This window comes from Lichtheimia ornata, assembly GCF_029851405.1.
Source record: "Lichtheimia ornata isolate CBS 291.66 chromosome Unknown scaffold00140, whole genome shotgun sequence".
Lineage (NCBI taxonomy): Eukaryota > Fungi > Mucoromycota > Mucoromycetes > Mucorales > Lichtheimiaceae > Lichtheimia > Lichtheimia ornata.
In genome coordinates, this window is record NW_026695459.1 from 3249 (window position 1) to 29998 (window position 26750).

General features: G+C 43.5%; 15 protein-coding genes across 15 annotated transcripts; 5 read left to right on the forward strand and 10 right to left on the reverse strand.

The window, feature by feature from the left end:
- Positions 1 to 293: 293 nt before the first annotated feature.
- Positions 294 to 929, reverse strand: O0I10_012617 (uncharacterized protein; the record flags this gene model as incomplete). The annotated part of the gene is made up of 2 exons (XM_058492509.1): positions 294 to 562; positions 791 to 929. 2 exons carry the CDS (start codon positions 927 to 929, stop codon positions 294 to 296), a joined length of 408 nt encoding a protein of 135 aa, XP_058336710.1.
- A 399-nt stretch (positions 930 to 1328) lies between these two features.
- Positions 1329 to 1847, reverse strand: O0I10_012618 (uncharacterized protein; the record flags this gene model as incomplete). The annotated part of the gene is made up of 1 exon (XM_058492510.1): positions 1329 to 1847. One exon carries the CDS (start codon positions 1845 to 1847, stop codon positions 1329 to 1331), a length of 519 nt encoding a protein of 172 aa, XP_058336711.1.
- A 370-nt stretch (positions 1848 to 2217) lies between these two features.
- Positions 2218 to 2652, forward strand: O0I10_012619 (uncharacterized protein; the record flags this gene model as incomplete). The annotated part of the gene is made up of 1 exon (XM_058492511.1): positions 2218 to 2652. The coding sequence occupies one exon, from the start codon at positions 2218 to 2220 to the stop codon at positions 2650 to 2652; it is 435 nt and encodes a 144-aa protein (XP_058336712.1).
- A 155-nt stretch (positions 2653 to 2807) lies between these two features.
- On the reverse strand, positions 2808 to 3098 carry O0I10_012620 (ribosomal protein L30; the record flags this gene model as incomplete). The annotated part of the gene is made up of 1 exon (XM_058492512.1): positions 2808 to 3098. One exon carries the CDS (start codon positions 3096 to 3098, stop codon positions 2808 to 2810), a length of 291 nt encoding a protein of 96 aa, XP_058336713.1.
- A 196-nt stretch (positions 3099 to 3294) lies between these two features.
- Positions 3295 to 5376, reverse strand: O0I10_012621 (uncharacterized protein; the record flags this gene model as incomplete). The annotated part of the gene is made up of 12 exons (XM_058492513.1): positions 3295 to 3325; positions 3405 to 3518; positions 3589 to 3693; positions 3745 to 3870; positions 3931 to 4094; positions 4163 to 4250; positions 4307 to 4417; positions 4482 to 4655; positions 4708 to 4773; positions 4834 to 4909; positions 4979 to 5180; positions 5275 to 5376. 12 exons carry the CDS (start codon positions 5374 to 5376, stop codon positions 3295 to 3297), a joined length of 1359 nt encoding a protein of 452 aa, XP_058336714.1.
- Positions 5377 to 7188: 1812 nt separating this feature from the next.
- O0I10_012622 (uncharacterized protein) lies at positions 7189 to 8424 on the forward strand (the record flags this gene model as incomplete). The annotated part of the gene is made up of 2 exons (XM_058492514.1): positions 7189 to 7554; positions 7681 to 8424. The coding sequence occupies 2 exons, from the start codon at positions 7189 to 7191 to the stop codon at positions 8422 to 8424; spliced, it is 1110 nt and encodes a 369-aa protein (XP_058336715.1).
- A 413-nt stretch (positions 8425 to 8837) lies between these two features.
- On the forward strand, positions 8838 to 9923 carry O0I10_012623 (uncharacterized protein; the record flags this gene model as incomplete). The annotated part of the gene is made up of 6 exons (XM_058492515.1): positions 8838 to 8891; positions 8956 to 9105; positions 9181 to 9303; positions 9370 to 9631; positions 9692 to 9825; positions 9897 to 9923. 6 exons carry the CDS (start codon positions 8838 to 8840, stop codon positions 9921 to 9923), a joined length of 750 nt encoding a protein of 249 aa, XP_058336716.1.
- Positions 9924 to 10002: 79 nt separating this feature from the next.
- Positions 10003 to 10528, reverse strand: O0I10_012624 (uncharacterized protein; the record flags this gene model as incomplete). The annotated part of the gene is made up of 2 exons (XM_058492516.1): positions 10003 to 10203; positions 10286 to 10528. 2 exons carry the CDS (start codon positions 10526 to 10528, stop codon positions 10003 to 10005), a joined length of 444 nt encoding a protein of 147 aa, XP_058336717.1.
- A 227-nt stretch (positions 10529 to 10755) lies between these two features.
- O0I10_012625 (uncharacterized protein) lies at positions 10756 to 11339 on the reverse strand (the record flags this gene model as incomplete). The annotated part of the gene is made up of 2 exons (XM_058492517.1): positions 10756 to 10935; positions 10998 to 11339. 2 exons carry the CDS (start codon positions 11337 to 11339, stop codon positions 10756 to 10758), a joined length of 522 nt encoding a protein of 173 aa, XP_058336718.1.
- A 364-nt stretch (positions 11340 to 11703) lies between these two features.
- O0I10_012626 (DNA-binding protein, 42 kDa) lies at positions 11704 to 13115 on the reverse strand (the record flags this gene model as incomplete). Its single annotated transcript, XM_058492518.1, has 5 exons — positions 11704 to 12240; positions 12303 to 12579; positions 12655 to 12766; positions 12836 to 12961; positions 13031 to 13115. The coding sequence occupies 5 exons, from the start codon at positions 13113 to 13115 to the stop codon at positions 11704 to 11706; spliced, it is 1137 nt and encodes a 378-aa protein (XP_058336719.1).
- Positions 13116 to 14618: 1503 nt separating this feature from the next.
- On the reverse strand, positions 14619 to 16163 carry O0I10_012627 (uncharacterized protein; the record flags this gene model as incomplete). Its single annotated transcript, XM_058492519.1, has 4 exons — positions 14619 to 15337; positions 15437 to 15578; positions 15633 to 15727; positions 15794 to 16163. 4 exons carry the CDS (start codon positions 16161 to 16163, stop codon positions 14619 to 14621), a joined length of 1326 nt encoding a protein of 441 aa, XP_058336720.1.
- A 3571-nt stretch (positions 16164 to 19734) lies between these two features.
- Positions 19735 to 20089, forward strand: O0I10_012628 (60S ribosomal protein L29; the record flags this gene model as incomplete). The annotated part of the gene is made up of 3 exons (XM_058492520.1): positions 19735 to 19786; positions 19868 to 19932; positions 20000 to 20089. 3 exons carry the CDS (start codon positions 19735 to 19737, stop codon positions 20087 to 20089), a joined length of 207 nt encoding a protein of 68 aa, XP_058336721.1.
- Positions 20090 to 20532: 443 nt separating this feature from the next.
- O0I10_012629 (uncharacterized protein) lies at positions 20533 to 22455 on the forward strand (the record flags this gene model as incomplete). The annotated part of the gene is made up of 1 exon (XM_058492521.1): positions 20533 to 22455. The coding sequence occupies one exon, from the start codon at positions 20533 to 20535 to the stop codon at positions 22453 to 22455; it is 1923 nt and encodes a 640-aa protein (XP_058336722.1).
- Positions 22456 to 22593: 138 nt separating this feature from the next.
- O0I10_012630 (uncharacterized protein) lies at positions 22594 to 24149 on the reverse strand (the record flags this gene model as incomplete). The annotated part of the gene is made up of 3 exons (XM_058492522.1): positions 22594 to 23715; positions 23830 to 23955; positions 24024 to 24149. The coding sequence occupies 3 exons, from the start codon at positions 24147 to 24149 to the stop codon at positions 22594 to 22596; spliced, it is 1374 nt and encodes a 457-aa protein (XP_058336723.1).
- A 428-nt stretch (positions 24150 to 24577) lies between these two features.
- Positions 24578 to 25408, reverse strand: O0I10_012631 (uncharacterized protein; the record flags this gene model as incomplete). The annotated part of the gene is made up of 1 exon (XM_058492523.1): positions 24578 to 25408. One exon carries the CDS (start codon positions 25406 to 25408, stop codon positions 24578 to 24580), a length of 831 nt encoding a protein of 276 aa, XP_058336724.1.
- Positions 25409 to 26750: the final 1342 nt, after the last annotated feature.

Sequence of the window (26750 nt, forward strand, 5' to 3'; positions counted from 1 at the left end):
TACTGGTGGGTTTACATATACAATTCTTATGTAATGATTTCTCTACCAGGTGTCTCCTCTCCCTTTTCCTTTATGGTTACTTTGTAGGCAAAGAGAAGTCGATGTATTCTTGAACCGTTTCATGCCGCTGACAGAGATAGGGATGTTCAGCACGTCGATGATCTTTGCAACATATAGACCATGCTGATCCACCAAGCAGTACAAATATCCAATGTTGCCTACATTACGAATGAGAAAAATAAAGGCTAATTAATGGGTTTAGTGATCAATGCATCTACCAATCCAATCCATGGCTAGCACACCAAGAATTTGTTGTTCAGGGCACGGAGGTGATTGAGGAGAGAGCCATTGACGCGCAAGTTCTTATTCTGTTGTGCCATTACTTGCGATGTCGTTGCTGTGGGCTTCTTGAACTCATTGCTCGAAAGTTCTAGGGACTTAGCACCTTTGCCGAAACGGATCAGCAGATCGATCTTTCTTCCAAAGAACACACGATCATTTGATGTTGAATCAAAGACGATGTCATTGTAATGACGCTCATTTTGGCATGTACTTTTGTCACCTACAAAGGTGTCCCAGTTTTTATCAGACTAGGCATCCTTATAATTAAATGATAGTTATACCTACCACAAAGGGTCCATCAAGGAACACAGCCAAATCCAATTACGCATCAATGAGCAGTGCAAGTGGTAAGCAATGAAGCGAGCTACATAAATGAAAACATAAAAGACGTTTGCATGAGTACCATCATTTTGGGGATCACATAATAAAGACTCTCCTTGAGACTTACCAAAGATCACTGATGATGATATGAATACAAGTAGGAAGAAAGGGCGTATGATAGTGTTGGTGACAACAGCTTCGTTTATAAGTGAATGGGCGTGGGAGTTGTTGTCATGATTGATTGAACTGATAAAATGGTCAAGCATCTTGGAGGACCGAATCGAAGTGATGGAAAAGCACAGCTGATAAATCCATCTGCCATTTGAGAGGTGATCTTTTTGTAGGTGACATAGGTATGTTCACGTTACTTAAAGCAGAAATCCCCTTGCTGCTGTGCTCTATAAATGTAGATCCTTTCATCCTTTTCATCCTTTAAACATGAACATCAACATGAACAACATACTTCTTCATCTTAGAAAGAACACGAGAGGAAGCTAGTCTAGGTAAAACTTTTCTCTTTATGATAAGTGGTAGAGCAACAGTACATATAGACGGAGAGGACTAAATTGAAAAATTTAACGAGGAAAAGCTCATGTACACTATATGGGTTATAAAGAGCTGTAGCTGGTGGTGCTTGATGACACATTCAACAACATGATCACCAATCATAATGTCACTGGTTGCTTGATGGTAGTAATACTTTGAGTATTGTATCCATTCTTCTCCCAATTCATGCAAATAGAATGCTGATGTAGTTGTTCCTTCAGCCATTCATAATACTCGAGTGCAGATGGTTTGACATACTTCTCTTCCAGTGCACTAATAGCAGCCTGATAATGGTGGCGTTCAGGGGATGCGTTGCGAGTTGATGATAAATGATGATGGTCGCTTCTTTTTATAACAGTGTTTTGCTGCTGTCCTTCCTCCCATCGTTCCAGGAAATCCTTGGCGTCACCTTTTAGCATCATCCTCAAAATGGTATATCTCGTAGCATCAGGAACCGCCAACCCAATGAAAAAGAGCTCGATTTCCAAAATGAAGATGGTAAAGTCTTCCTTGTCAGTGCCGCCGAATTCGTAAATGTTGGGTATGTGCATATTAAATAATGATGGTTCTGGTGAAGTGTGAAGGATCTTCTGGATGGCTGCCAAATCACCCATTTTCATATCTATGTCGTTATCCATTGCTCTTTTTGGGTACCTTGTAAGCAGAGTGTTTCAATTTTCAAGAACATGAAATGGTTTATATAAGATCAAGATGATGGTGATGAAGACTCCTTATTATGTCAACAGTAAACAGATGAAGACAATGACCCAAACAACATCATCACGTGACGGCACAGCATCAATGATTCAACATAAATAATCAATGTGGTCATTGTTTCTTTCAATGAAAAGATGTTTACCTTATTCCTTTATTGATATGATACATCTACAGTGCGAGTTCTCTATCTTTGATTATGTAGCCTGGATACGGTTGTCAATGACGACGCTACAATGGATTTCCCCGCCGGCTCTATTACACAAGTAACACACTCTCACTTTCCTTCCTCCGATGACCATCAAGATTGTACGATTGACGGCCGACATTGCTCGTGACCAATTTGACCAATTGGTGAAGCTCTTCCAGCAACTTTCGAGTACGGCTAATGAGTCGTTGGTGCAAGCGGCTTTAGCGTCGATACAAAACCAAGTTATTGCAGCTGAGGATACGACGACGAGGGACATTGTAGGCGTGCTTATCATTGCCATGACACCTTGTGCATCAGGTACACGTGTGCATATCGAGGATGTGGTGGTCGATTCAGCTTGTCGCGGCAAAGGAGTGGGTACACAACTTTTGGAAGATGCTATAAGACGTGCCAAGGATGAGTTTCATGCGAGGACCATTGATCTTACGAGTCGACCTGAAAGAACAAGTGCCAATCGACTGTATCAACGGCTTGGATTTCAGCTTAGAGACACCAATGTTTATCGCTATACTCCCTAATACCCTATCCCCATCTTCCCCAATTCATTTAAGATAGCTCGTGTTGTTGATGTAAAATGCGTAGAGTGTGAGGTTTATTCTGTTTTCAGGACTGTACAGTAGTAATAATGGTGGGATGATCAACAATAAACAAGCAAAAAGAGAATGAGTGTTTTTTACAACATGCTGCCAACGACCTTGTATCCTCGTTCAGCCTTGCTGGACACCTTTTCTGGAATAGCATCGACGTTTTCAACCTTGACAATCTCCTTGAGCTTGAGAATGAGACCGGCCGAGCTGGGGTTGACAGTATGGTATTTCGTCTGATGCAATCGATGCAAACCAAGCGTCTTTGCTGCTGCACGATAGTCTTTTGAAAGACCAATGGTCGATCGTGTCAATGTCACTTTGTAGTACTTTGAGGCGACGGCGCTGCTGCTGCTAAATAACCGTTGCTGGGAGATCATGTCGAATACAAGTGTAGTAATGGAGTGGAAAACAAAAACAAGAGGGGATACCCAAGCGGAGCAAAAAGATCTCGATTCTGCCACTCTCCCAAACACACCCACCCCGAGAGACCCAGCACAATTGCAATACACTTTCTTTTGGGATATTCTTGTTATTGGAAGATGAAATACAAAAAGTTATGAACATGTTGTGATTCTATCCACCCATGATTCTCTCGATCCAGAGCCTTAAAAGTCCCTATACGTGCGTGATTGGATATAAGCAATTGAACCGCATATGAGATGTATAATAATAATAATACTTACCAAGCCTGATGCATGTATTTCTGGACGGCAGCAAGTGCCTGGTATCGCACATCAGAATCTTCATGAGTCATAAGCTCCATCACTCGTTGCTTGGCACCGATGTCCTGGAGGAATCTATTGGGATCTATTAGACATACATTCTGGAATATTGCTTCCTCCCCCCTATCTCATATTCAATGCTTACCTCTTTCCTGCCTTGGATGCGTATTTGGAGTATTGACCCACATCATTGGCACCAACCGCCAAAACAACTGGGCTGGTGGACGTGCTCAATATACGAGCGAGTGCTCTAGGATACAATGTAAGCGAAAAGAGTATACCCATAGATGTCTTTTCATACCTCAGCAACTGATAGTTGTGCTCCTCAAGTCGTGAGTAATTCTCTTTCCAGAATGCTTCCGATTTATGTGGGGGAGACCATTCGAGCTTGCCTGTTTCAATTTCGGATGCATATTGTTCAAAGGTACTATTGAGAAAAAAGATGTCAGCGAGATAAGACATATATGTAACAAATATCCATACTCACGTAAGACTCTGGAAATTCTCTTGCAATCGTTCCTTGACATAGTCAATATCCTCCAAAATATCTGAATCAGACCATTTGCGACTGCTAAGATTCTCCATAAAGGGCAAAAGCTTGACGACGAGCATTGCAGCAAGGTTTTCAGCAGGAGCCTTCTCGACAAGGTTCTAATCCAATCAACAGAAGCATCAGTAATCTCCCCAATATCTTTCCCCCTCTAATGATGATATCTTACTCTCAAAGTAGCAACAGCAACACGGATGACCTTTTCCTTGACAGCTGCCTTGGCAATTTCAGTCAACTTGGGCACAATGTCGTATTGTCTATAAGACAAAAAGATCAATCACATGAACACTAGTCTTCTATTGTCTCATCTTACCTATTGATATTGGCAGCAATTTCTCCTTCAAACGTCAATAGCCACAAGCAAAAGATGATTTGATACTGCATTTGAGGTGTCACAGAGGGCTTGTCCAGATTCTTGAGAAGTCTACAGTCAAATGGGATGGTTAACCCACCGGCACACCTTATCCATGCGATTCTCCATTACTTACTCTTTCATGGCATGGGGCGTTTTCCAAAATGGAATGCGATATTGGCGGACACGGAGAAGTGATTCGATCTCTTGGGTGACAAGATCCACCACCTCGGGATGCTGACTTCCAAGTTGCTGGATGATCCACTGCCACAATTGCGTCAAATCCAATGCTCCAGGGTTGGGAGAAGAGCTATTATCATGTTAATACGACGCATCTCTATTGTGATGTGGCGCACACATACCAAGCGAGAATAGTCAAGATTTTGCTAGCTTGTAATTGAGTAAATTCATCATTCAACTCCAAAGCCCTACATGTATCGTATCATGCGTGAATAATCATACCATTTCCCATGTTGTTAAATGCTTACTTGAAGAATGGACCGTAGGGATATCCTTCACCTTCGGATGCGACTTGTTGAAAGTATTTGGCATTGTCGTCGCTGCCTATGGATGGACATGGATCAATATGAGTTTTCTTTTTATGAAACCACCACCACCACCATGGATCTTTACCAGAGAGAATGGTATCTGTAAGCACGCATACATATTGAACCGTGTCGGGACGAGATAGGTTTTGGAGTAAGTGAAGGATAAGCGAGGCGTAGGCGGTGCCTTTTTCTTGGACAGCGGCTTGCACTTGCTCGGGAGACTGCTTGTCGATGGCTTTAATGAGCTCGACTTGGGCGTGTGTCAACAGATTGGCGCGTTCATAACCCTGGATGGATAACACAATGAGAGAGAAAAGAGCACCATGTCAGCAACGTAACCCGAAACACTTGCCCATTCCCTCTTCCCCTTCCCATCCTCACCTCCCACAAAATGGACTTTTGCTTCACTTGGAATGCCTTTTTTTCGAGATAAAGGTTGGATACAAGAGCCAATGGCACTTCGGGCACACCGTCGTCTTCCATTTTATGCTGTGAACAAAGAAAAAGTGGAAAAAGAAAGAGATTCTATATGCTGCCAAGGGCGAAACAAGTGCGTGTCGGAACAACTCAGTATGTGTGCCCATTTACGCCGCCGCCGACCTGTCACCATGCAGCACAAACCCCAAGATGCAAGAAATGCATCATGTCCCTACTGCATAATTGATGTCATCGGATCGATCCATTCTATTGTTTCTATTTTATCATTAAATGTATACTTGTAGCCGTGATTCAATATGATGTTTGGGTTTTACAAGTGGATGTGATGACTATCGCGATAGAGTAAAAAAAAGAGACCAGTGTCTTAAAAAAATCCTTGCACTAACAAAAATTGAAGCCTGCAGCATGATGGAAGCTGATGCGTCAATCTCATTTCCAGCACTATACATGCTGACTTTGGTTATGATGATACATCCTGCTGCTGTTGACTGTTTGGATCCATCTCCATCATTCAAAGCTTGCTTCCTTTGATATAACAAAGTACCTTGTGTGATTGATAGATCTTGAGCTCTTGAGTAGTAAGGATGATACAGCTAGCTTGTTGTTATCACATGTATTATGGACGTATCTATACTTGGGAGCTTCTAACGTTGATTTAAGCTTGGCGGGCATCCTATCATCTTCCGCCTCCTATGTCGCTTATCCTCTCACAAGGGGAATGAAAGCATTTAGATAATACACACCTCTACTATACGTAAACAATTGCATGGATGTGTCCTTGATTAGGTATCATTGTGTGAAAGGTAAACGTCGTCCTCGTTTTGTGGTAACGAAAAAGGTACGCTTAGGCCCATGCAACTCGTACTACGACCCTTAAACATCCAATTAATCTGGTCATCCTTCTCGCATCATCATCTATACATCTTGTCGCACATATAAAAATACTCTCTTGCTATGCTACAACATGTGTGTGCCCATCGTTCGGCAAGTAGTAGAGAACCCAAAGAGTGTTCAATGCATGGGTCATGATCGTATATGTAGTTGATGCAGCTACGCGGAACAATTGGATATAAAGGAAATACAAGCTGCTGCATGGATTGCATGCCAAATATATACAACCCCTTCTTCTTTCATTTAATGATTGGTGGTGGGGTATATGAGGAGATCGACATGAGAGCTTATTAGCTCCCCACATGGTAAAAGGTTGTCAGGCAAGTAAGAGGAGGGGATGATGGTGGATGAGGAGGTTCGGGATCGACACCGACAAGCAAGTGGGTAGATGGAGTAGCACAAATCATCAGCAAGGCGTGTGTAATTGAGAGAAGCACATTTGTGTTGCACGGTTTGTAGCCAACGTTAATCAAGCCAACTAAAAAGTGATGAAGGGTTGGTCGGGCGTGACCTTAGCCATAATGGGCCGTAAATTTCGTGTAACACGTAACAAAACAAAGAGTGCCATAACTCCCCAATTTTATGCTCTCTAATGCTACCACTTTCTTTGTGGATAAAAAAGACTCAACAATGTCTTATGAATGTTTATATATAGCCTATTTACATATCATTTACCATGGCAACGGGGCATTATGAGTAGATACGAGTAGTCATTGTCACTAAGCAAGTAGGTGGGATCAAGGAGAGGACCACGCCAGAACCGCCATTGGTGCTACACAAGGATGAAAACCATATCCACCACGCGGACGACATGGCATCACTCATTATCGGGCAATCAATAACCAACTTATTCCATCTTTCTCTCTCTCTCTTTTGTGTGCCTCGCTTTCTTTCTTCTTTCTTTTTCTTTTCTTCTTTATCAAAAACAACGATACATTTCATACATACATCTCTATTGACACTACTATGGCGCCACGATCAAGGCGAAACGCAGTATCCCACTTTAATGTCATGGTGGTCGGCTCGGCTGGTGTCGGCAAGACCTCTTTTGTCAAGACGCTTTTAGCTGCCCTGAAGACGGAGATGCCAAAGGAAAAGCGCGACTCGGCTGTTGGCCCATCAGAAAGTGACATTCGCAAAGACCCGACCCATGGCCCATTAAGCAAAACACTTGCACCGTATACAGTGTCGTCCAGCATTGAAGTCGATGGCGACAAGGTCATGTTGACAGTGATTGACACACCTGGTTTCTATGACGACTTTCGAGTTGACAAGCAGCTGCATGATATCCTCGGCTATATTGAACACCAGTTTGATTTGACATTGGCAGAGGTGAGTTACCTATTTGAAGAGTGAGCGAGAGCGAGTACCCCAATGATCCGGGAACCCGAGATGTTGGTAGCACAGGAAGGATCACACACACGCTGACACGAAAAGCTTGTTGAATCAATGTTGTAGGAAAACAAGGTGAAGCGTAATCCTAAGGCATCCGATACCCAAGTTCATGCTTGTTTGTACTTGCTTGATCCTCGTAAACCAGCTCTTGGTGAATACGACATCCGCATTCTCACTCAATTGTCAAAACGTGTCAATGTTATCCCCGTTGTCAGCAAAGCTGATAATCTTACGGCTGCACAGCGTCGTAGACTGAAGCCAAGCATTATTCATGATATCTACACCAAGCACAAGATACCCTTGTATGGCATGCCAGAAGATGAGGATGAGGATGAGGATGAGGGTGACAACAGTGATGATACCAAGGACAAGAACGAGGATGACAACAACAACAATGCAACAACGTCAGCAGCGACAGGCTCGTTGGAGGAATTTCTTGATCAATTTGATTATGAAAAGGAGGATGAGGAGACCCAAACATTCATTGATTATTTACGGATGGTACCCTTTACAACGATTGCATATGAGGATGATCCTGACACGGGTGAACCATTGGCTATGAAGAATGGCATCAAAATCGGACGCGACTATGGCTGGGTCCAGATCGATTGTCTCTCAGACAAGTATAGTGATTTTGCTGCACTAAAGACCATGCTCCTCTCATCGCACCGCCGCATCCTACAATCCGAAACCATCGAACGTTACTATGAGCAATATCGCACTGAGCGATTACTTGTGAGGCGCGCTACCAAGCTCAAGAGCATGGATGTAGGCAAAAAACTCCTCGCAGATCTCAACCAGCTTTAAACATCATCCACACCATCATCCATTTTTGTATCCCTGTAATAGTATTAGATAACTTTTTTTCATCACCGTATATATAAAAAACACAGAGTGTTGTAGATCCATGGTTAAGAACTTGATATGCAAGTGGTAGTAGAATCCGCTCCTCCTTTTCCCATATATGCCACAGTAATATTACAATACCATCGGCCTTAAGTTGTCATCGCCCCACCAACAGGCCACCCATTCAACCACCACCAACCCCCTTTCTTTCCGCAAAGTATCATGTGGCCATCTCGGTCTAGTTTATAAGGGAAGCATGGATTCCTCATCCATCGTCAACTTTGTTTTCCTTTTTCTCTTTCTACTACTACACTACTACTACTACTACTACTACTACTACTACTACTATCATCATTATCATCATTGATCATCAAATGAATAGCCTTGCTGCAAATCATGTTCTTTTATTAACCTGTATTCTCACAGCTGTAAGTCAACGACGTCATTCATGCAAAAATGTGCTTCATTTATTCACACATGAACTCTTTTCAGGTTGGGTGGATTGTGGCATTTGTTGGATTATGTATTGCCAACGTGTCAGTAAACCCCATTTCATGGTGGATTGTAGTATATGAGCTTGCATTAGTTATCTTTGTATGTAGTGTGCTAGGCACAGGTAAAATGACTACGTATCGGCTGGTGGTAAGTGAACGTGCACAATCCGGGGGTTCATTCATTCATTCACTCACTCACTCATGCATGATTACCCTTTATCAGGTGATCGCTTTGGTGGCTATCAGTGTTCCTTATGCAACAGACGAAGTGTCTCGATACATTGCAACACCCCATCCTGCCCTTTCTGTAGCATCGGCAGGATATATTGTCATTCTTGTTTCTCAGGTAAAAGTGTAAAAATAGCATGCATGTATGCAATGATGGTGGATTAATGTTCATTGTGTATTATAGTTTTCATGGCTCTTTCTTTTGGGGGTACAAAACAATGAATCCTTTGAACCTTTCCAACCACATCATCATCACCAACCAGCCTATTCTTATCGTACACATCCATCCACACCCACAATGACCTATACAACTGACATGGATGTTACTAAATCGACTGCTGCCGCTGCTGCTGCTTCACCTTACCCAATGATCTATAATCAAGATAACACCGTCTTTGTATCACCGCATGCTGAATACAACATCCCTGTCGTTGCCTTGCACTCTTGTAAGTCCACTACGGGTCTCCCATGGAAACGGTAATGTAGGTATGCTAATGGTGTTGTAGATGAGGCCAATCCTGATGACCCCAATGAGCTCTCATTTACAAAGGGTGAGGTGCTCCATGTGCATGAGCGTAAAGGAAACTGGTGGCAAGCAAGACAAGCCGATGGCACTGTAGGCATGATACCCAGCAATTATGTAAGTTGCCTAGCAACGGTACCACCCCCACTGCAGACCCATTATTGATCCCGTTGTTGTTGTGATGATAGGTGACGCCCACCACCCAACCAATTTAAACATATACACCATAATCCACATGCACGAAAAGAAAGAAGAAAAAGCGGATGTAACAATATGCATTAATTTACGCATTCCCTATGTCAAGTTCCTGTATACATTTTTTTTGGCTGGCTTGAATAAACCTTCCCTTGGAGGTGGTCGTTTTGGCTGTTGTTCGTAACGAGAGGGGTTGCGATCCACGTCCGATTGTCTCCACATACCATCTTCACCATTGGTTTGTTGTGACATACGTGAATTGGCAGCACTGTATTCGAGCACACCAGGCTCTCCTCTTGACTATTAAAAGAGAGAGTGTGTGTGTGTGTGTGTTTGCATGCATGAGATTTAAGATGATCCTTTCATTTGTTTGTTTCCTTACCTCTGATTCTTCTCGATCTTCATTTAATTCCTTTTCTGCATCTACGCAGTTGTCGGATGCAACTCGACGATCCACCGTCTCACGAGTGGTGCCACAGGTAGAATTCTCGTTAGCCCAAGGCTTGTATTCTTCATGTTCCAAATCAGCAGGTCGTTGTGCCATCCAACGAGCGTGTTGTGTGCATGGGATCAAAGGTTTGCTTTTGGTGATGGCACTACGTTTAACCAAAGTCAATCGATACATGGTTTAGAAAGAAAAAGAAAAGGATGGGAAAGTAATGTTGTATATACACAAGAAGAAATCCCATGGTTCGATTGCATGGGGTTTTTATATCCACAGTTTCACTCACACACACGCTCAAAAGTGCCCACCCACACACACAAAAGATGTTTGACGTCAAGCTGTCGCAATGCATGCTTTGTGATTGGCTGAAAATGAGGCAGGTATATTTACTTTCCTTTTGGGACTATCTAAATTTTAGCCTTGTTGAGGCGGTCCTTGGCGATCAACATCATATCAGTCATGCCAGTGATGAGCTCCTTTTCTCGGTTGTTGGAAGCAAGACGTTCCTGGATCACAGGAATGATTTCCTTGCGAGGTCGGCCAGCGACAAACACAACAAACTTGAAGCCATACTTCTTCTCGTATTCCTAGTTGAATGGCATGAGTATACCACAGCCATCCTAAATCCCCGCTTTTACTCTTTACTAACCTCATTCAAACGAGCCAAAGTGGCGTTGATCTCCTCATCTTCCTTGGACAAGGCGTTTTGGCGATCATTGTAACCTTGTTCCTTGAGCGACATGGCAGAAAGGTTAGCCTTGCTGGCACCAATACGAGGATGGGCGTTGATGACTTCGAGCTTTTCTTCATTGGTCAACTCGTTGCCAAGGCACAAGTTTTGAGCAAAGTCGATAAGTTCAATATAGGACTTGTAGGGGCGAGCAGCCAACAAGCGGGATGCAAGAGGAGGAGCAGTCTCAAAGAGAGTGTTAACGGCTTCAATGAAGGCCTCGTTGGAAGCAGTGTTGAGTTGTTCAATGGTGGGCAACATGTTTTGTGAGAGAAGAAAGAGGTGGAAAAGAGTCTCAGATATACCTGACTTTTTGTCTTTTATATAATCCCATCTCTCTCCCCGGAAACACCACACATACACACACACTCCGCTCAACAATTGGATTTTAAATTTGAGGTATAATCACATTCACCGTATCCATCCGACACCAACATCTTTTCATCCCCTTCATATGGTTCTTTCATCTCCCCACCGCACCCACATATGTGCAACCATTATATATGAACAACTTCTTTTTTTTTCCAATGCAGATGCGTGTGTTTTTTGTGTGTGAACATTTTGTACATAAAAAAGGACATGGAATGCTTAAATAGACCTTTGCTAGTTGTTGTTCTAAAAAGGTTTACTGCTTGGCAGCAGGAGTCTTCTTTGCCTTCTTCTTGGAGGTAGCAGACTTCAAGGGAATTTCAAGGATCTTGAGGATTTCCTCATCAGTGACCTTCTTGTCCGACTTGATGATAGAAGAGTCGAAACGGGGATCGGTAACAACAACGTTACCGTTCTTGGTGACAAGGACGGTGGTAAGGAATTGTGCAACAACGGCATCCTCACGCTCGTAGACAACATCATAAGGAAGAACAACTTGATGCTTGGCACATTCAACAATACCCATGCGAGCCTTACGCTCATCAGCCATTTGGCGGAGAGAGAAGGGGAAAGCACCAGCCATCTTTTGCAATTCAGAGAAGACTTGACGGGAGGTAGTCATCTTGAGCTGATACTTGTTCTCGGTCTTCTTGTAAATGGTAGTGCGAGCATTCAATTGACGGACCTTGCCTTCACCACTAGAGATCAACACATCAAGAACGTAGACCTCGTTCTCAGCAAATTCACAGCGTTCGAAATCACGGAGATGGGCTTCGCTGGGGTTGAGGATGATCTATATTCATGTATATCCATTAATGATAATGTCATACATAAATCATGTTCTTTTTTCATTACCTGCTTCTTGCCATCAGTCTTGTTCTTCAATTGTTGGTGGCTCAACATGCCTTCGACAGGCTTGGTGTTGTAAGCAGCGGCGATCTTGTCAACAACCTTGGTGATTTCCATGTTCTTGTTGCCAGGAGCAACCATGCGGACAGCAGCTTCCAAGGCAGTGTGAGCAGCTTGAATGACATCAGCCTTGACACCAGTGACAGGGTTCTCAGCGGAAGCACCAACAACAAGAGTGTGAGCAACAATGGAACCGAAACCATCGATTTGGACACCAAGTTGGCTGAGGTGGAAAAAACACAACACGCGTCAATACACACATACACACACGAAATCATCCTTCATCATCCATACTTACATCTTGGCAACATCGCCAGCCTTCAAAGTGGTAGCAGACTCAGGGTCAGAAGGAAGAGGAGAGAAGTGGGCAACGCAGTTGTTGAGAGAGACAGAGGTAGGGAAACCAATACCTAGACACAACACACAACATGTCATCAGATCATCCAAGCATTGAACACACCCTCACAAGCATTTCTTACCCTTGGAGATGTTGCCCTTGGTGTAGATACCCTTGGTGGCTTCGACAATGGCATCATCACCAGCAACGCAAATATCCATAACCTTGGCACCTTCAACGCAAAGCTTGATGACCTTGTCAAGGACCTCTGCCAACCATAACCATAAGAGCCTGATCCCCAAAGTCATTGGAATGCACATTCACGCGTTATTCTTACTGTTGGCAATTTCAGCAGCCTCCTTGTACTTGGCAACGACGTTGCTGTCGGCAATGGTGGGAATGACTTCGTTGGTGGCGGACATGGCTTGTAAAGGAATAAAGACACAGAGGCTGCTGCCTCAAGAGAACAAATTTTTATTTCACTTTGCGCCTCAGTCGCAGTATCGGCAAATCAACTCTTCAGCCTGCCAACCCGCTGCTAGTGCATGCTTCTTCTCAAGCTCAGCAAGGTCCCCATTTCAATGGATCCCTTTTTACTATAATAATACAATCTATGAGAGCAATGATGTGTATGTTTATAGGTGCTACGATGCCAATTTAAGATAGCTATGTAAAAAGAGCGCATCATTCATGACAATAAAGGAAGGATTATCATGCATTTGATCTTACATATGCTGCACAGTGAAACTTACCTTGTGAATTCCTGGATTAAAGCACCTATACAAAGAACCGCATTGCACTATCATTTACAAGTTCAACATGTTCCTTACATAGCTATGAGCTCGGGGTAAAAGCGATTCATCCATCGTATATAAAGACATGCAGCGTTTGTCATATGATTATGCATGCTCTTTACCTTTTCATGGACACCTTCTTCAATATCAAAGCCAATTAAAGATCGCTTACACAATGAATCATGTCATTGTTGCCCAAATTTATGCACCGGATCTTCACATACTGCAACACGTGCCTTGAGAAAGAGAGAGAGAGCGAAAGTCAAAATGCATGCCTCAGGTGCAACATCGCTTATGAATAGCCGGGACATGTTTTTTATCCGATGAGCTGACTTGCCCTGATGGAACCAAGCATTCGATATTAGTCACGAGATAAAACGTTCACTACTGCAGGATATATGTGTGTCGGAAGAGATAGGAGTTGCACATGTGGTTTTGATACACTACCGAGCGGCAGCAGCAAAATGCACGCAATGTTCTCGTACAGCAAACGTGCATAAATGGTTTTATATGGAAAAAGGCGTAAAGCTAAGCCGAAATCATGTCAACATGATATTAAAAGTTGTAAGGTTGTTTATGTGATCGCAATTAGAGGAGAGAGGATGGATATATATAGGATGACATGTACATTGTATATAGGGTGACAATGAATGGCTGGTTCTTCTAGTACTTTTCTTCATAACATTGCTCTCGGCTTGAGATCCGACTCAATGGTATAGTAGGCTCTTCTTCTCTTGCGATGATAAAAGTTGAAGGGTTGTTTACAATCATGACACGTGAAAAGGTGACCCTCCGTTGGTTCGATGATGAGGTGCTGGTAACTTTTTGTGCCTTGCGTTGACGACGCCTGATGAACAAGTAGTGCATGGAGCAAAAGTGCATGGAATCAATTGAATTGTTTTGTAGAGAGAAGAAAGAAAGCGAAAGATGTATGCAAGTACAGGATGTATTTTGTGGATGACTTTTTAAGAATGTGATGGTGGTGCAGAAGCACAAGGGGCGGGCGTGTATGTGTAAGCGAGGGGGTGTTCATGCATCTGGATCTCTTTTATTTATACTGCAGCGTTAAGATATTCGAGCATAACCTGAACTATGTATACAAATAAATGCACATTGTCCGTTTATCCTTTTTCATTGCACCAGCTGTTGTTCCTCAAAGGTAATTCCTACACTTTGCAAACGATCCAGCAAATCGGTATTCCAGAATGCCACACTGGGAGTCATAACACCAAAAGGTACTTTGCCATGAGACTTTTCCTTGAGTAGAGCCAAAGCGCTTTGCAATACAATGCGAGGTGTAGCAACATAACCCATTTCAGGACCACGGATCACCACCTTGAGAGATGTATTAGGTGGCTGTTCACCAGAAGGCACCACTGCTGATTCATAGCCTTTGGAACGCAGTATCATCTCAAAGCTAGTTTGACGCAATTGTTCCTCGGTAGGATCGGTCTTTGAGAACACACCATGAGTAAATCCCTCGGGATGATTAAGCAGCATATTGCGTCCCCAGGGTGATGCGGCCAAAAATGAAAAGATCAATCCATAGATGTGGTAAAGGATAAGGATCCACAATGATGGTAATAACAAGTAGCCTGCAAACTGAACGGTGGGCGGCATAGGTTCGGTAGTCTTCTCTGGGGGCTCTCCTGCACCAGCAAGGAACAATTGTTGTGATAGACGTACAACGGATGGATCCGCAAACATAAATGGGACATGGTACATTCCAAGTTCCTTATCATAGGTGGCTCCTTTGTGGAATTTGAGTCTAGGGCCTGTGCGTGGCAAAGATGGCAATCCAGATACCTTGCGAATTTCACGTAAAACATGCACCGCACTAAATCCATGCACTGTAAAATGCACGTGCATGTTAAAGAAGTAAAACGATAAGCCAACCATTTGCTTGTTCCTTTTTTCCCTTTGAATGCAAACGCCCCTTTATACATTACCTGCCGATTCATAAGTGGCATAGCCTCCACGCAAACCTTGTGTCCCACAATGGATTCTCAAAAACATTTCAACCTGGGCTGGGGTCCATCCACGTGCTGCATAAAGTTGCTTGACAAATAGCACACCCATATCCGAGGGTACCTAATCACACATCCTTAATGTCCACAACCATCACACATTGTTACTTTTACTTACGCTATCAAACCCACAGCAATGTACAATAGTGGTCTTGTTGCGTTTGGCTTGATCATGATACGTCCTTTGCATACGTTCAACAAATTCAGGTTCACCTTGTGATGTGCCCTTGTTTCAATATGATCTTGTCTTCCATCCCCCTCCTCGATACTGTAACTTACCAGTGACATCCACATAATCACAACCTTGTTCAACACATGATCGTACCACGTATTCGCCTAGAAATCGAAAGGGACCAACTGCATTGATAATCGTCTTGGATTGCTGGGCCATATCATCCATCGTGTCGCGTCGCGTTACATTGGCAAGGATAATAGCAGGCTCTGGAACAGATGACCTTGGATACTTTTGCTTGCAATGGTCGACAACATGCACCAAGGCAGACTCATTTCGACCGGCAACAGCCCATTGGAAACCCGATGGTAGCAACGATGGTTGTGTCGTGCCCAGATCATAGACTTGCTCAACAACATGCCGACCTGTCAATCCCGTTGCACCAAAGATAGTGATATCGTATTGTCGTCGAGACATGACACGTGAAAATGTGATAAAGGGAAACCCAGTAAAGACATGTCCAGTAACCAATTTATGCACAAATCGGGAAAACCTTCTCGAACATCCGTATCCATGTTGTATCCCATTGATGTCTATGAGCCATTTTACAAGATTCCTACGAACAATTGTCCATCAATGTCAAGTCTACAGTTGCCTTGATCCGACTGCCTTTGACTGAATGGCAAGTCCATAGCGTGTTCACGGCTTTTTTATCACTCTATTACGACACGTGCCTTGCTTGACACGATACACGCTCTCGCACACTCCTCTGCCTCAGCCAATCGTGACAGCGTTCATTCCAGAAGTTGGTATCGACGATGCCTTTACTCCATTGTCTTCAACAGCGTTCTTTACTTGCAGCAGCATGCCTTGCAGCCTTTTTTATAACATGAACAGCAGATAGCCATTGTATAGAAGCAGCTTTATTTACGTGTAGCAACTTGTTTCAATACAAAGGGATCCCTATGATGCCATTTCAACCATCAATTACCTATTGCGCAATACAAGCATTCTTCATCTGTTTGAGCTGCGATAGAAGATGACCAAGAAAGAGATTGACCAACAGCCGGATGGAAAAGGAAGCGACCAAAGGGGTCTTTGTATCAACATGTTGGAGTTGCAATGGTTATGGATGGATGGATGGATGCAATCAAGCACTGTGAAAGGGGATCGTGATGTCGTTTTGGTTACTTGACACGTCGCCTGGTCTTTGTTCATTGTGAAGTAGGTGGACCCTGGCAGAGCAAAGGATGCAGAGGGTCCTCTTTGTGTAACTCAGCTACCTTGCATGACTGGAAGGAAGGATGGATGATATACTTTATGGTCTATCCACAATAGACCATATTGCACGCTATCAGCCATTTCTTCACAATCGGTACTGTTGTCCATTCTATGACATGTGAACAATTCTCCTGCTCCAGACATTCATTTCCATGTTTGGATTATCTTGATCCGAGCCGATTTGACTGAGATACGCTCAAGCAAGATTACATCAATGCACACATCATAGCATGCTTTATGTTGCTCAACTGATGTAATCGTGTTTGAGCGTAGCTCACTCAAATCAACTCGGATCAAGATAATCCAATCATGGAAATGTTGGGCTGGAGCAGGAGCATTGTTCACATGCCATAGAATGGACATCAGTACCGATTATGAGGAGATGGCTGTTACTATTGTCAATAGTATACAGTATCATCCTTCCATCCTTCCGGTCATGCAAAGTAGCTGAGTTACACAAAGACATCCCTCTGCATCTTTTGCTCTGCCAGGGTCCACCTACTTCACAATGAACAAAGACCACCCTTCATATAGCATCATGCTTACAAACATAAAGATGCCTGTATCTCCAAACTTTACAATGAAACGTGGGGTTTTGAATAGAGCAATGTGCTCGGCTTGGCCAACAGCACCTTGTGTGAAAGTTTCGCGTTCAATGTCGCAAACAGCCCAAAAAATATTTTTTGGTCGTCGTCGTCGTCGAAGAGGTCGACCCCCAGATCCAGTTTGGCTGGTAGCGACATTGCGAAATCTGGGATTGCCCACGATGAACTTCATACTTTGACACAAGATTCCTTTGGCCCCGACGAGCACGTTGATCTATTAAAGAGCCCACGTTTGATTGTAAAGTTTGGAGATACAGGCACCTTTATGTTTTACATATGCTGTAAGGGTGATGCTATATGAAGAGTGGTCTTTGTTCATTGTCAAATAGTATGGTTACAATAGAGCCGAAGATGCAGAGGGGCCGTGTTTGTTTAACTCAGCTCATTATGCATGACTGGAAGGGGCAATGTATCATATTCAGTAACAGCCCATCATTGGCAGCTAGCAGCCCATTCCTCCCATTCACCTTTGTTGTCCAATCCAATGCATGTGAACGATTGTCCTGCTCCAGCCCATCATTCCCATCCTTCAACTTTCTTGATCCGAGTGGATTTGACTGAAAAACGCTCAAACACAGAAGTATCGCCCAATATGAGAAAAATCATTTTGCAAACTGCCACTTGATAGCCCATTCCTCCCATTCATCTTTGTTGCCCAACCCAATGCATGTGAACGATTGTCCTGCTCTAGCCCATCATGCTCATCATTCAACTTTCTTGATTCGAGAGGATTTGACTGAACGACGCTTGTACAAAGAAAGATCATCCAAGGCCATCAGAAAAATCAATTTGATTTCCAGTTCTTCCACTCTCCACTTCTTGTCTCTTCCTCCCATTCTCAACTGTTGCCCCATTCAGGTACAACTACCACCTGCAAACAATTGTGCTGCTTCAGCCAATCATGTCAATGCTACAACTATCTTGATCCGATTGTCTTTGACTGAATGGCAAGTGCTTGGCGCGTGCACCCCACTACAACACACGCCTTCCATTGACACTGTACCTTCTCTTGTATACTCCTCAATCACGGCAGATGGTAACAGCATTCATGCCAGCAATTGCTACTAGCAAGGCCTTTACTCCATTGTCTCAAACAGTGTTCTTTACTTGCAGCAACGTGCCTTACAGCCTTCGTTACGTGGACAGCAGATAGCCATTGTATAGAAGCAGCTTTATTTACGTGTAGCAACCTGTTTCAATACATACAGCTTACTATGGATATGGATATGGATATTGGTTTGGTATATGGGATGGATGGGGTTGGATATATGCAAAGCATGGAGGAAGAGCCTTTGTTCTTATGCATCCATTGTCTTTTGACCCTGATGCTATCATCTTCAACGGTTGGTACATCCAGTATTCCATGGAAGCTATAGCATCACGATCCAGCTGCATGTTTTGGCACGTCTAGGTAATTCGCCACCATGCATCAAGTATCACCTCACATCTCTCTACCTGAAGGATAGAAAGTTTCCATATCGATGCACCCACCTATTAAAGCGACTCGTTGTACCTTTCGGTGAACCTCTTGTGAATGATGTTGGATTAAAGGATTGCTTTTGCCAGTATGAGTTTGCGTTGGCTATTCATTTTTAAGTTTGTATACTGTGAGAGACCTTCCTTCTTCCTTATTTAGTTCTCGTTGCGTGAGGGGGCTTGATGCATTGTATCATAGAAGGCTATATGCAGGATTGTGGAAGTATACCCACTCGTGAATGCTTTGATAGAGGAAAAAGCGAGGAGAAGAATGGTTCATTGTGTCTCTGAACAAAGGCTACATTCCATAGTATAACACGTCTCCCTTTTATATGGTAAGACCTCGTCAATCACATCATAATACACGTTGCGATTGTAAGATAGCTATTTTATTGGTGCATAGGGTGGGAGATGTGAGCAGCATGATAATTCCCCTGATTGTTTCGGAGCAGGCAGACAAGTTAGCTGGTTGGCGGAGAGAAAGGCGAGTGGATCGGTGGTAAATGAGGCAAGCAGCAGGGTGTCCCACAGGCTCCCTCTCCTCTACGTTTGGTAAGTTGAGCGACTGACATGGTCCATGGAGATGTGGGATGAACACCATCATATGATACTATTCGCAAAATGGATGGATGAATATGATGGAAGGATAATGGATTAGATGGATGGATGGATGAATTAACCGTGAAATGGATGATAGTGAAATGGCCAAGTCGAAGAACCACACCAACCACAACCAAAGTAAGCATACAACATGCACACACATGGATTCAACCCAATTCAACAACATGGAATGCTTATACGAATACCACTCTTTTTTAGACAGCAAGGCTCACCGTAACGGTATCAAGAAGCCCAAGCAGCACCGCTACCCCTCCCTCAAGGGTGTATGTATCCCTCCTGTATCCATACTTAAAAAGGACATCATAGCTGATAGTGTTGCTTTCAATATAGGTTGATGCCAAGTTCCTTCGCAACCAACGTTACGCCAAGAAGGGTACCCTCAAGGCTTTGGCCGCTAAGAAGACTGCCAAGTCGGCTTAAACATTGATCAAGGAATAAAATACTCGACTCCTTCTCTTTTTCTCTGTTTATGACATTATGGAACGATGCGATACTTTCTTTGTGTATGTGTGTGATTGATGTGAAAGGAGGATAACATAGCATATGATACGGGGAAATAGACGTGAATGATTGTGGGTTCATTGTCAACTATTTTTACATGGATCACGGGATCTGACAAGGCAATGCATTGATGTTTATAGGGGTGTGTCTCAATGCTTGATTATTCTCCAATAGCATTATCATATATCAACTCGTCTTGACTATAAAAAAGCAGTGTATTTCATTATCCCATACGACTAGTACTAGTATTACGAGCTCACAGTCACCCAGGCTGGCAATATCAAATCAAAAGGACGACGTCCAACCTTGTTTCTTTGATACATACAACGTCCGCTCTTCTCTCCTTTACTATCCCTATCCCTATGCAACGGTTAACAGCATGGACATTACGTGCACGACTCTCGAGTAGTTGCCGGCAACAACTCGTCAACAAGAAGCCATGGCAACCCATTCTACCCACCATGGCAAATCGACCTTACACAACTCCCCATTCAACCACCCCCACCACGACTACCACCACCACAACAACAACAGCAATGGACGATCCGCGTGTGCAGAGCTATCGAGAAAAGTTACACAGCCGTAGCAACGATGTATGGACACGATACCAAGAGTTGACCGACAACGATCGAGCATTGTTGGAACGACAAGACTTTGTGCAGTTACGGTCTCAGTTATGGAGCAATAAGAACATGTGGGGTGCAGAAGAGAAGGTGTTGCAAGTGTTACAAGACATGAAAGCGTTGGGACATGCATGGACTATTCTTGAATACAACGAGTACTTTATGGTCAAGTTGTTCCAAGCACGACACCAAGATATCCTTGATACATTCGCTGGTGATGAGTTTCAGCAAGCACAACTACCACTCACCATTGGATCATTCAATGTTCTCTTGGCAACCTATTTACAACTTGGAAAGATGGATGAAGCGATTGAATTGATTCAAACGGCACATACAAAGTGGGGAGTCCAACCTGATATTCGCGACTTTCAACGCACCATGTACCGATGTTTGCCACGTGATACCAAGATTGCCAAACAGGCACGTGAGCTTATTACACGCCATGCTCTAGCCAACAATTTGGATATTCTACGCAGCAATCTTGCACATCTTGTACGAGAGAATCGGATGAATGATGCAAAGTATGTGTATTCCAATATCAAGGATGTCAAGTTGGATGTATCGATCTACAGTATCCTGATCAAGGGTTTTATGGATGACAAGCAACCACGCGAAGCAGCAGCAGTGTATGACGCCATGCAAAAAGCGGGCATTCAACCGAATAAGACCATTTGTACGGCATTGTTACCTTATTTTGCACAACAGCGTGATCCACGTGCATCTGAAAAGATCATTGAAGCAACATTGGCGGGTGGACATACCTTGGATGAAACGATTTACAATCAGCTACTACGAGTCTATCTCAAATCACGCGAGACACGAAAGGCACTGGCAGTATTCGAAGCCATTCAGCAAGATCCCAAACTACGAGTGAATGATGTGATTCTCAATACGCTCTTGGATGGATTACTCATGAATCGAGAAATGGATGCAGCAAAGTTGCTATATGATCAGATGGTTCAAACGCATATCAAACCGGATCGCGTTACCTTCAACACGTTGCTCAAAGGATTTGTTCGCATCGAGGATTATGCATCAGCACTACAAGTGATTCAACACATGTACGACGCCAAATGCGAACCAGACATTGTCACGTTTACAACACTTTTGGATGGCGTCTTTGCACGTATTCAACCTCAATCAGCAAACCAAGTCTTTGAGTACTTGCATCGCACAGGCATGAAACCCAACATTTATACATTCAATGCAGTGATCAACAAATTCATTCAACAAGAACAAATGGCCCAGGCAGAAGAAGCAGTTGATATGTTACGACATAATGGATTAAAACCTACCATCCACACCTACACCAATCTTATCCAAGGCTATGTGGCTATCAATGATCTGCGTAATGCCATGCTTACGTTCCAATCCATTGTTCGTACTCCTGGTCTGAAACCTGATCGTGCATCGTATCATTTCATCATTTGTGGCTTCCTCAACAACAATCGTATCAGTGATGCCGTCACCTGCCTTATCAAGATGCGTAAAGACAAGTGTATGCCCACCACCGACACATGGCGTATCATGATGAATGAATGTATTCGACGCAAGGATTGGACCCATGGTGCAATCGTTGTCAAGGAAATGGACGATTGTGGTTTCTCCATCAAGTCACCTGCTCTCCAACGCGCTTATAGAACATTAAAAGACAAGATGTAATAGCATAATATAGTATATACCAGCATCCTCAAAACATGTTTATAGCAATAGAATTCAAAAAAAAAGATCTTACAGAAAGTATAGGTGTGTACTGTGTAATTAAACGATAGACAAGAGGGGGAAAGTTATTATATGTAATTACCATGGGCCTTGTGGAAGGGGATCATCGAGTCGTTGTAAATGTTGTTGATGATGATGATGATGATGCTGTTGTTGTAACAAACCATAATCAAGAAACATGGAATCGGGTTGTTTGGGGAGGACCATCCCTGAAGAAAAATCAAATGGCAATGTCTGTGTCACAGTTTCAGCAGGTGAAGGTGATAGAAAGGAAGCGGCGGCGATGGATTGTTGATGGTTATTGCTGCTTGCGCTATCATTGTAAGCATATTCAGATGGACATAGAGACGACGAGGATGGTGAATGTGTTGCTCCAGTAGTAATGGTGCTTGCTGATGCCATGTGGTGGCTATTACAAAGGAGGGAGGATGGTGAAGAAGAGGATGGCTGCCTAAATTTTTGAGGGGTGATAGCCAATGTGTAACTTGGGATGTGGATCTTGAGTTCCTTGTTGCTGTTATTACTTGCTTTTTTATTCCTTGCAGATTCCTGTTGTTGCTGCTGTTGCTTATCATGGCAAATTTGATCTGGATCAAGGTTGACAACCAGCATCTCAGGATCCACATGAGGATGTGCAGCTTGACAAAAGTTATCAAAAAGACGTGCCATTTCGGATTCAACATGGGCTGCCCAATGCTCGTTAGCAGCAGCAAGCGATGTCAAGCGGGACAAGAGTAATAGCAAACGGCGTGAACGATCAAGGATGTCTCGTGAGCGTATACGTTTACGTTCTTCCGTGAGACGATTATAAAAGCGGCGCTCATTCCATACAATATCAGGGTACGCTTGTTGTACACGTGTGCGAATATCATGCGTAGGCACTCTATCACGAGCCAATTCGACAATGAGCGAATTCATAGCCGATGGCCAATGCTGTACAACAATCTCATCAGGCGACATCATGGCATGATTGTGCTCCGAAGCACTCGGATTTAAGGATCTTCGGAACCGCCAGCAACCCGGTGTTGTTTCCGATAACACCACTCGCCACCGACAATCACATCGTTTCGATACACGTCGTCGCTTGGGTGCAGAGCTTTCATTGTTGGATGACTTGTCATGATCATTTCCTCCTCCACCACTACCACGACGCCGTTGAGAATCGGGTAATCCTTCTCTTGAACAATACACGTAAATGTGCTACAAGGATGTTTTGTGTGTGAGCATTCGTCGGCTCCTGTTTGTTGCCACGTTGGTGATTATGTGTCACCGTTGCACAATAAGGGAGAGAGAGAGAAAGCCCTTTTGTCATACCTTGTTTGCACTCGTTTCCTGCTTGATAGTGAATCCATATTGATGACATGCTGCTCTGCAAAAGCCAACTGCTGATGCACTATCTTTGAATGTGGGTTCCACCAACTGATTATACAATGGCTCCATCTACATAGATGATTGCAAATAAAATGATAAGAGGCAACGTTACATATACCAGCTACTCATCCTCTTACCGCTTCACGGCTGCCTGATAATTGCTGCTGCTGTTGTGGTGGTGGTGTTGTATCAATACCATGTTCAGCTTTAATGCATGGATACGGTGGTGACATGTCGATCATGGCGGCTTCGGCGTTGTTCATTGTTGTATTGCAGTGTGTGTATCTCGCAGAAAGAAGGCGGGAAAAGGGGGCCAAAAGAAAAAGAAAGAGAGAAAAGGTTGGAAAGAAAGGGGGGAAAATGCAAGGTTTGCCTTTTTTTATTTAAAGCAAAATCACAGGAGAGAGAAAAAGAAAAAGAGATTAGACACACGCGGGTACGGCATCAACACCAGCAGCGAGGGAACAGGGCCACGGGGTGTCAGGGGTGAGAGAGTGTGTGAGTAAGAAGCGCGCGCGCGGGCAAGTACATACATCACATTCTACACAAACAAAAGGCCAACAAGGAGAGAAATAATCGAGTTATTAGGAGCTAAGGGGGTTCGGATATCTTTCTATTACTACAACCACTACACATCACTATTATTATTATCATTTTCATAATGAATTTTATTCCATCATCATCATCATCATCATCTACCAGCAGCTAATTCTTGCCATATTTCATTAAGCCATCCAGAAACCTCATTAGCCTTTTCATGAAGACGAGTCTTTTCCTTGTCAGTGCCTTGAAACTTGTTGAGGACGCGATGGACAAATTTATCAGGATGATAACGTAATTGTTCCTTGCGCACCATTTTCCGCGTCTCATCGGGCGTCTTTGCTGATGCCAACACAAACTCCTTGACATGTTCAGCTGATAATGAAGTGCCTGGGCACACGGGCCATGGTATCTCCTTTTTCGAGAGGATAGTGGATGCTGTCTCGATATGTGTCCACTTGAGCTCATACTGTTTTCTGCTATCCACTGCTGTTCGACGTCGTAACATGGCTTCTTGTCGCTTTTGTTCTTCCACCATGCGTGCATGTTCTTGACGCATTCGTTCTTGAGCTTCTTCACGCTCTCGTTCACGCCGTTCTCGTTCAGCTTGTCGCCTTTCTTCATGTGCAATAGCTTCGGCGTTTTGTCTTCGATACATGCCTTCTGCAATATGCTCTCGATACTCTTCATCATTCATTGTATGGACTTGATCCACATGGTAGTTGTCATACTGTGCATAGAATGGATCATGGCCCTCGTCGTCTGCCATGGCTTCGAATAGTCTTTGTCGCCACTCGTCTTCCTCATTGTGCTGGTCATGCATTGGAATCCATCCAGGCTCCTCATTGTAGATCTTGGGTGGCGAGTAGTATCGATGACGATGTCGTCTATGTTTCTTGGGTGATCGAGATCGGTGGTGTTTCTTTTTGGACTTCTTTTTGCGGTCATCGTGGTCGTGCTTCTTGTATTTGAGCTTGGGCATGCAAACAAAGAAGACGTAAAGGGGAACAAGGCGATGATAGTGACAACTCGGTGAAAATTTGAGACACCTCCATCATGCCGATCCACCATGGATGCTGGTCTTTGCTTCCATCATACTTGGTTACTAGTCTTTAGGTCTCAAAGAGCAACATCATCATTAAACCTCTATCCCAATCTCCTGTACTTGTCAACTATACATGCATCTTGAAATCTATATCCTGTTATGATAACCTATCAACTACTATGTTGATGCTCCATTCTCTTCTTTTCCTTGCCCAGTATCAACATGTTGCGTATCAAAATACGCACAGTAGACGCAAACACGCATTGTGTCACATGCACTAGAAAGTAAAAGGAAGGATAAGCCTGGGGGAAATAGAGAGTTGTTGCTGCAGGCTTGATGCGTATCAACAACTCCTTGCATATTGTCTCCCTGACACATCGTATCACTTTTTCTTTCCCACTCTCTTTTTGCATATCCATGGAAACCTTGTCAATATCCATGGAAACATTGTTAATCCGGTACCAATCCTCTTTGTCGGGTCCCAGTTTCAGCAACCAGGCATTTGCATATGGTCACGCCTGTCACCTAGTAGTTGTATGTGTCTTCTCTACTACACCAAGATTTGCATGTAGGTTTTCATCAAGTGAAATTGTATGTAGACGCTTTTGCAAGTATAAGCAAAAATGGGATCATGGTACAAAGGAGTGAGAGTGTGTGCAAGAATGAAGGAAAACAACAGGGTAGGTAGGCGGTGGAAAGGGAAGCTGTGAAAGGGGTAGTAGGCATCAATCGTTATACGAATTCACACCTCCTCTTGACCTTATCTTATTGGCACCTATGCACAAAGCCAAATGGGATCCGCGTCTGCGGAATTGTAAAAGTTCATGAATGAATGATTGCATCATCATCCCATCCATATGCCGAAGGGTCAATTTCATTCTTTACATTGCAGTGACACAAGGGCATTATAGAAAGGGTATCGGATAAACTCTCGGGATACTACTGCAAGTGGCTCCGGTCAAAGTGATCGATCGCCACAATGAAAAGGAAGGAGACGCAATATTTTTATTCATTCCAAATAACTGCTAACCCATACCTTTGTTAATCAAATGGAAAATGGGGTCCCGTGATAATCCAGTTTTGTATAAAATATGGCTGTACGTGGGATATAGTATGCTTAGGCCATTGAAGGGAGGGAATAATTATGGCGGGAAGGTCAAAGGAGTTTCCGTATATGTGATTCCTAGAGTCACACAGAGACATAAGCACTTTTTCCACGTTTTGGAAACGCTCCCTTGCTGTATCCCACACCCACACAATACACCCACAACGTATACTC